Source organism: Phyllostomus hastatus, unplaced genomic scaffold (genome assembly GCF_019186645.2).
Source record: "Phyllostomus hastatus isolate PE091 unplaced genomic scaffold, TTU_PhHast_1.1 phas_contig_148, whole genome shotgun sequence".
NCBI classification, from domain to species: domain Eukaryota; kingdom Metazoa; phylum Chordata; class Mammalia; order Chiroptera; family Phyllostomidae; genus Phyllostomus; species Phyllostomus hastatus.
The window spans coordinates 2285333-2293971 of NW_025333607.1; the positions used below are offsets into that span (position 1 = coordinate 2285333).

Below are 8639 nucleotides of genomic sequence, written 5' to 3' on the forward strand. Positions count from 1 at the left end.
GCTGGGCACTTACAGGCGATTAAGTCATGAGGGCAGGGCCCCCATGAATGGACTCAGTGGCTCCATGCAAAGAAACACAAAAGAGATGATTTCTCCTGGCCCTGGGAGGGTACGCCAAGGCTGCCACCTGTGAACTGGAAAGCAGGCCGCTGTCACCCACGGAACCTGCCAGCACCTGGATGTGGGACCCCCCGACTTTCAAAAGGGTGAGAAATGCACGTCTGCCATTAGAGCCCCCCAGGCCGGGGTGCTCTGGCAGAGCAGAAGAGCTGAGAGCCCAGTACTCGCAGTGCTCCGACACAGCCTCAACTTCCCGATCTGCAAAATGACGGGAGGGTATCGCGGCTGGGCTGGGGGTGGGGGGGTGGGGGCATTTTCTGAAGGTCTCCTCCTGCCCTAACACCCTGGTGTTTACACGCATGCTTTCCCTTCTCACTGCTCCATGCCAGCCTCACCTTTTCTTTGCAATTATAACGGTAGCTGCCATTCCCCTTAATTCTGATGCTCCTTTGACACAGCCTCGGGGGCGTCCAGGTGTTCCACCAAGGCTTTTCTGAACTACTCAGTGATAGAATCCCCGCGGGCCGGAGCTCCAGAAGACGAAGGGGTGCTCCGCCCTGCCTTCAGCTGCCCCACAGGCTGTCTGCAGAAGCGCTGCCGAGGCCCAGCAGTCGTCCTCGAGTCTGGGCAGCGGCCTCGATAAAAACACTTCCATGCAGCCAGAGCACAAGGAAGATGGAATGTCAAGGAAATTGGTGCCCTGAGTGTTTTTTAGATCTTGCCCTTCCAGCCACTAGGAGCTTGCCAATTTCCAAATTAAAAAAATAAAATAAAATAAGTCTGACGACGTAAGTGAAGGTGGGCTTCCCATCAGCCCCTTGGAAAAATGCCTCAGCGCCTATCGAAAGCTCCTCGTGCTCCGTTATCAGGGGAGAGAAGGGCAGATTCCCACTGCTCGCCCAGAGCCTGTCGCTTGTCCGCTGTGACATTCCCACATCCCGGTTGCTGAAAACCTGAAGCTTCCAGGGCCGTTGATCAGCAGACGCACCCTCCTGGACAGACACTGGCCAGCGACCCGAGCTTCCGTCTGGGCTCCGCACCACTGCGCGCTGGCCCGTACACTGCGCATGCCTGTGCCTCCCCACCGGGGGCGAAAGGCTGCAGCCCCACCCCCTCGGCGCGCACTGTGGCCTCTGCACTTACAACCGTTCCTATTAATTGACGAATACTTTCTAAGATGCTTTCTATCACCATCGAGCAAGATGCGTAAGCACTGAGAAAAATGTGCTGTCAGACAGCTAATCCTGCAGAGGAAAGCTAAAAAGCATTCCCCTGGGAAGGAACTCTGCAGCCAAGACTGTTTTACATCTCAATCCACACCTAAACACAGACTACAGACCAGCGCACCCCAAGAGCCACTCCACTGCGCCTACAGGAGCGAAAGAGAGGCCGAGTCTTAGGAAAACCAACTCTTTGCCAAGGTCATTTTGCATCATGGTTTTCTTAAAGTCAAGGAATTCCTTCTATATACTTCATTAAGATTGCTTGGGGAAAAAAGAGGAGTGTAACTAAAAATACCCATGTGTTTAAACAGCACATCACAGTCCATTGCTATGTTGCTTCCAAATCATGGGTGTGTTTGGATGTGACAGTAACCAAACCCATTATGGCCCGAGGGCATACTTCCCGGCAGCATCCTTCTAACTGCCCCAGCACACCCAGAGTGCCCGCGCACACGCTCTCCATGTCCCTGGGCAGTGTGCACGCCTCCAGCCGGTGGGGAAACCACTGACTCAAAGATGAGCAAGCGTTCTTCTGCATAACCACGTGACAGAAACATCAGCCAACTCAGAACCACATACTGGAAGAGAGATAGCGCACAGGCTAACCTCCCCTTCACAAACAGAGAATCAGTTCGCAGCAGTGCACGTAACTCATGCACACAGCCATTAACAATGCCCGTGGGACACCGGCGTCCCCAGAGTCTGCAGCAGGCGGCAGCGCCAGCCCCAGCACTAATGGCGGTTTGGGGGGGAGCATGGACTACCGTGGTGCCAGCGAGGGGCATCATCACAGGCCTCGACTCCGAAATGGCGCTGCTGGCTGGGCACCTGCTGAAGGCACTGCCTGCAGACAAGCAGGTCCAGACCTGGCCCTTCCTCAGGGTGGTGTCCCACCTGCTGCCCTGCTCCCATTGCTTTGGGGCCCCACTGTTTCCACCCACCAAGGCAGACACAGTGGCAATGTTATAACAATCAAAGCTGTGTCTGACACCGACCCAGCCAAAGTCTGGACCCTGCAGAACAGAGACTCTGGAGGCAGAGAAGGGGCTGTCCAGAGCAGAGCGGCCTGAAGCAGGGGCCACGCTGCTGCTGATGTAGCTGAAAAGAGGCCTCCGTTTCATCCAGGTTTTCCTCCGGAGCATCTGTGGTGGGGAGCGGGGCAGGGGTCACCCAACCTCACCTGTGCCAATGCCACGGAGGCCTAGGAGGTGGCCCTCGAGAAGCACCTGGGCTGCAGACCTTCCAGGCAGCACGGTGCGCTGTGCCCTGTGAGTCAAGCCTCCTGGGCACACTCCCCAGGGGCCAGGACATGACGAGGAGGAGTGCCTGGAGAAGGGTTGCCTCGTCCTGGTCACTGCACAGCCACCACAGACGTCACCGACGAGCTGCACACCAGATGAAGGGGAGCTCCTGCACATGGTGCAGGGTGCCCAGCGGCGGGCACAGTGGGCCGCCCACGGTCCTGCACACGGCCAGTTGCAGAAACAGACAAACCCGAATCACTGGGAATCAAGCTGGCAGGGTGCCCTAGGCCTGCATTCCCCATGGGAGCCCACAGTCTGGCCAGGGTCTGCAGGGGACCACCCTGGCTTTTTGAAAGTCAGCATTGGGGTCTATCTTAATGCAGCAATAAAAGACAATCCTACTTCAGGGTCACCTTTGAATTCCACAGCAGCACAGACTGACTATACCCTCATGTCAGTGGGAAAACCAGTTAATGTTGCTAATAAATCAAGCCCTAGGGTTTGTGCTTGTCCCCTGCTCAGAACGTAACTCTGGGGAGCCCTGTCACCCACCCCATGCTAAAATAAGTACGCGTCCTTCTACGGATCTGGATCGATGACATCTCGGGCATGTTAAGGGCCATGAGGAGTTTGATTTGAAATCACACAGGACCCCACTGTGGGGTCTTATAAACAAAAAAAAAACGCAAACTGGTGAGTGCTGGCCTGCAGCTGCGCAGCCCGGCTGGCAGCACCACCCCCACAGACGCTGCCCCTCCTCACTGTCTCCCACCAGACGGGGTGGTATAGTCAAAAGCAACCAGCAAGCCTGTGGTGACTGTGACCAAGGGGCCTTTATTTTAAGGCTGTCAGGCACAAATAATTGCTCAGAGACGACTGAATTTGCATTCTTCTGCAAAATTATTTTCTTCAGGGACAGCTTGTCTAACCTCAGAAACTATCTACCACGTGTGCTCTCTCACGGGGAGACCAAGAACAGCCTCACTGCCTTACCTGTCCTTCCTGGTGCTAGAAAGAACTATAGTTTTTAAAGTGTTGGGTGAATGGAGGAACCCCCCAAAGAACTGATGTGTGTCAAAAAGAAAAAAGTGAGTGCCCTAGTTGGTGTGGCTCAGTGGACTGAGCGCTGGGCCTGCGAACCAAAGGCTCGCCAGTTCGATTCCCAGTCAGGGCACATGCCTGGGTTACAGGCCAGGTCCCCAGTAGGGGGCGCACGAGAGGCAACCACACACTGATGCTTCTCTCCCTCTCTTCCTCCCTTCCCTTCTGTTTAAAAAACAAATAAATAAAATATTTTTAAAAAGTGAGGAACAACTGGTGATTTTTATGCATAAACCAAATACATCTTAATAAATAAATCTCTATTTTGGAATTTAAAAATGAAACAATGACCATGGGCCAAAATGCCCCAGTGAGCTACAATGATCAAATAAAATCCAAGATAGTACTTAAGATCATTAAGGGCCAGTAATTGTGAGCAGACATTTAGAACATATGAAATGTCTGTTCACAATTACTGCCCCTTAATAATTAACTGATTTTCTTTTTTCAAGCACCATAGCTTCATCAATAATCTATAGTTATTTTATCTAATATAGATTGTTCATACTCCCTGGCCAATCTGCTTTTTTTAAAAAAAGAAAGAACTCCATGGACAAGACCGCAAGCAACAGAGAAATAAATGCCCCAGAAAACAGGGAGGGTTTACTGCAGGCTCTGCAGGCTCCGCCTCACTAACCACGACCATTTCCAAACCACGAACACTCTCAGACCCAGAGACTAGGGTGGCAGGGAGCAAGGGCAGGGCAGAGGAATTGGAGGGGGATTTGAGAATTTCCATATTCAAAGTGTCAAATGTGGAGGAAAGGCATGTTTTCCTGTTAGATGTTCATGTTGCACCCCAAAAAGCCCCCGGCTCCCCTGGGCTACCTCCCTCAAGGTCATTTATCACCAGCCCAACCACCAACTGTGCTTTCTGAAAAGAACCAGCCCGGCCTCGGGCTGCCATATCTCGGCCCAGCACCCCCTTATCAGAGGTGTGGGTGCAGCTGACAGGCAGCTGTCTGGTGCACGGACTTAACATTACTTTATATGTGCAGAAGCCGAGGCGGCAGCGTGACCTCGGTGCCCATTAGGTATTCTGAGAACACGGCCTCCCTGAGTGTGGCTTACGTCTAAGCCTGCAGGAAGCCCTGGAGGGCAGGGAGCCTTCCAAATATTCTAGCTACTGCTAACCCTATGGAGCTGGGGGGAAATGGATTTAAAAATTTCACGGTAACTATATGCTTTGCCACCTGAACAAAAGATCTTGTAATTCTAAGAAACACCTTTTAAAGTGTCTTTTAATATTTTTTTAAAAAAACCTTATAGGCAGTTTTCCACTAAATAAAATGAAATAAACTGTATTATTAGTAGGCTCAACATCCTCCCCACGAGCAAGGCTTCCACGGACAGGGTCTGCCCAGCTGAGCCTTGGGCCAGCACTGCCTCCAAACGCATCTGTGACGGTGCGTGACAGGCAGCCATGAGCTCAACTCTTTCGGCTTCTGAAGTGTACCCTGGATTCCATCCTTCTCCAAGGCTTTTCCCCGCTTAACACAAAAATGGGTGCCCCCCCCCAAAAAAAAAATAGGAGAGGAAAAAGCAGTGAGTTGCAATGTCCTTGGACAAATGGACTGTTTTCAGTTGCTTAGCACCCAAATCCATCCAGACTATTTTCACACCTAAAAGTTACCGTAAGGCTCATGTTTCGAAATCTAAATACCTCTGTGACTCTCTGTGATTGTGGAGGTGACTGGAACTGGGAGTTGACACCTCTTCCCCGCGGAGGAAAGAAGTAGCAGCAGAAGCCGCGGCCCTGGAAGGGGCTGGAGGAGCCCTGTCGGGGGGGAAAAGGCCTTCGGAGAGGAGGTTGGAGTGGAGGGAAAGGCCAGCGAACGCTAACTAGGTTATCCTCTGCACCTAGCGAGAGGCTGTCGGTCCCTGCTAAGGCGAGCAGTGCCTCCGCCCGCCCGGGAAGACTCTGCGGCGAGCGAGGAGCGACGAGGACGGAGCGGTGCCAAGAGGCGTTTACGGAGAAAACGCGGTCCTAGTGAGGAGCCCACCTTTCCCGGCTGCCACCGGAGTGAAAATTCCGGGCAGCCCCCTGCCCTCGCGCACACATGCACGCACGCACACACTGCTGCGCCCCGCATCCAGAAGCAGCATTTAGGGAACGACACGTCCGCGAGGCCCCCGCCTCCGCACACACAGGCTTCCCGGCCCTTGCACGTTCCTCGAGCGGTACCAGCGCAGCGGTCACAGCACCGCGGCCCACCCCGGGACCGCGGGGACCGCGCTGGCGACCCTGTCCCCTTGCAGCCCCCGGACTGGGGGGAACCTCCGGCAGCGTCCTGCACCCCTCCCGGGGGCCTCGGCGCTCGCTGCGCCAAGAGGGCGAATCCGGGTGTGTGAGAGCGCGGGGCCAGACCGACAGCCCGAAATCCCTGGCCCCGCACCCACGGCCGCACCGCTTGCCCGTCCCCTGGCTGCCCGTAAGGTCCCAGTCCGCCGACTGGTCTGCCCAGACCGGATCCCTCCTGCTCCCCAGCGCTACTGCTCCGCGACGCCGTCCTCGGTGCCCGGGACTGAACCCGTGCGCCCCCGCCCGCGGCGCTCAGAGCCTCGCTGTCCACACGCGCGGACACGCAGGCTGCCTCTCTCGCCCAGCACGCACACCTGCATCGACGGGAAGGCCTGCCCCCGGCTGCGCCCCCTAGGCCTCCCATCCAGACCCCCCTGGGGCTGCCCGGCGTTCTTCCAGGGGCAAACGCGAGACGCGCTTACAGTCCGCAAGAACTGGATCTCGTCCTCGCCCTCGCCCGCATCGGCCATGGTTCCCGCCTGCTTGCCCGGCGCCCCGTGCGCTGCCCCGGCTGATGCTCCTGCTGCCGCTGCGGCCGCCGCTGCCCACACCCGGGCGGGCGGAGGGGCCGGGCGCCGGGTGCGGAGCGCAGGCGGCCCTGCTGCACTACGGAGGCGGCGGCGGCGGCGGCGGCGGCGGCGGGCGGGGCCTCCCTGCGCTGCGCGGAGGGGGGCGCGGGGATCCGCACCCGGCGCTCCCGCAGCGGCGAATGCTCCGCAGGCACCCCCGGGTCAGAGAGTGTGCTGGGCGGGAGGCGGGTTGGCGCGCGGGGGCGGAGCGGGGGCGGCGGGAGAGCCGGCCCCTTGGTGGCAGGTGATCCGCAGCCGCTCCCCACCGCCCAATCCCGGGCCAGCGCCGCGTACTGGCCGCGCTGAGTATCGGGCCCGGCCGCTCCGGGTATCGCGCCGGGACGCACTGGCGCGCGCAGCTCCACCTGGGCCTCTGGACCCCCCGCCATTCACCTGACCCTGGGCCCTCAGACCCCGATGGAGCTCAGTGTCTCTCTTTCTGAAAGGGCTGCGACAGAAACAGACACTGCACTGAGGGATACACGTGACAGTCGTCTTTCGTCCGGTGCACGGAGCGGCTAATCTTCAAGTCGAGGTTACCCAACAGTTTTTTACACTTACATTGCCTCTGCTCCCTATCCACGTGAGAATTCTTCAGCACCTAGTTTCGGGGTGGCAAGATTAACGGTACCAAGTGCATGATGCACCGGCCGTCAACGGATCGCTCCGCAAACACCCGGTGAGGGCCTGTGCCCGACACTGGTGACAGGCAGGCCGGAGCGTACACTCGCGGCGGAGGTGCAAATCGCAATTCAATAAGCAATGGCAGTTAAGGGCGGAAGGCAGAATACCTGTGCCCGTGACTCACTGGCGAGCTCTAAACTCAGTCTTTGGAACCCATTGTCCTCACTATAAAGCCAGTTATTTCTGAAGAAATTCAAGCATTCCATCACGGATTTCAACACGGAGCTCTCGCAATCCTGAATGCCGTGGCCACCACATCGCCATTTACTGGACGGTGGGGACTAGGACAAGGCAGGTCCGAGATAACTGGGACAGGAAAACATTTCTAGTCCACAACTGTTTCATTTAAGATGCGGAGAAATAAGTCTATACGAACGGAGTACAGGTTCCAGTGCCGTTAACTGGCAAGATGCAGAAACCGTGAAATGAAGGAGACGCATCAGTTTACCTACCTTACACATTTTGCAGCATCTAATTAGATATTAAAAGCTACCAGTGAGTTACAAGCAGTTTTCATTTCATTTTTGGCTTTCATTAACTTTACACTGACTGGGCTAACTTGCATATTCCCATTTTGCATATTCCAGTAGCAGGAACACCACAAAGTACAGGTCTGTAAATCCCCTCCCTCCTGGTCAGACTTACTAGTGCTCTGTTCTGTCTTACACGGGTCATCTTACCTGAGCGCCTGAGCCGTGTTCTGCACCGACCGAGCCCTACCCAGTTCCTACGCCACTGCCGTCGACCTTGTTACCCTGGGCACCTCTGAGGACGCTCCCAGGAGCCCCACGCTCCGCAGGCGGTGGCAGCCTTCTGAAACTGGCTCACAGCTTACGTGAAATACTTTGATCTTCCAAACTCAAGACATACCAAATTGACCTTTTCAAGGATTTTATACAGAGCGATTCATCGTTTCTTATCTAAAACACACATTCTGTGTGGAAATTACTCCATTCTACCCACGTGGTAGGTAAAATATAAAAATCGTACTCAGTAGTTTTTCCTTTTGGCATTTTTAACTAGGCTGTGAACTCTTCTGATGAGTTGCATTTCTTACATCTTTAATTATCTCAATGTAAGTGATACACTGCTAAATGGCCTAGGTATTCAGTGACTATTATTCCCCATACTCAGCCTGATGGCAAATAGACTTAGAGCAAAGGAAGTTTATGAAATATACCATTTATGTGTTCTTTAAAACACAAAAATAATACACTATGAGGTTTACAGATCTCTATTCTGTATTAAAAGTATAAAAACATATTGAGAATGATGCATAATATTTGTTTTTATTATTTTCACTGTTGTTGACTTTTTTGGAGAGAGAAAGGAAGGGACAGAGAGAAACATCCATTTAGCTTATTGTGCCCTTATGTATGTGTTCTTGGTTGACTTTTGTGTGTGTCCTGACCCACAGCCAAGTCAGTAGCCCACAACCTTGGCGCATCGAGAGGAC

The 8639-nt window shown here is 54.6% G+C and overlaps 1 protein-coding gene and 1 pseudogene across 6 annotated transcripts in view; one reads left to right on the forward strand and one right to left on the reverse strand.

Moving 5' to 3' along the window:
* RYR2 (ryanodine receptor 2) overlaps positions 1-6485 on the reverse strand; it is a 540637-nt gene extending 534152 nt beyond the window's left edge. For all 6 annotated transcript variants that reach the window (XM_045860807.1, XM_045860777.1, XM_045860769.1 and 3 more), the window contains exon 1: positions 6353-6485. In XM_045860807.1, the coding sequence (XP_045716763.1) occupies positions 6353-6400 (48 nt within the window). In that variant the 5' untranslated portion in view covers positions 6401-6485. The remainder of the gene's footprint in view (positions 1-6352) is intronic.
* Positions 2091-2683, forward strand: LOC123832926 (annotated as a pseudogene).
* Positions 6486-8639: the final 2154 nt, after the last annotated feature.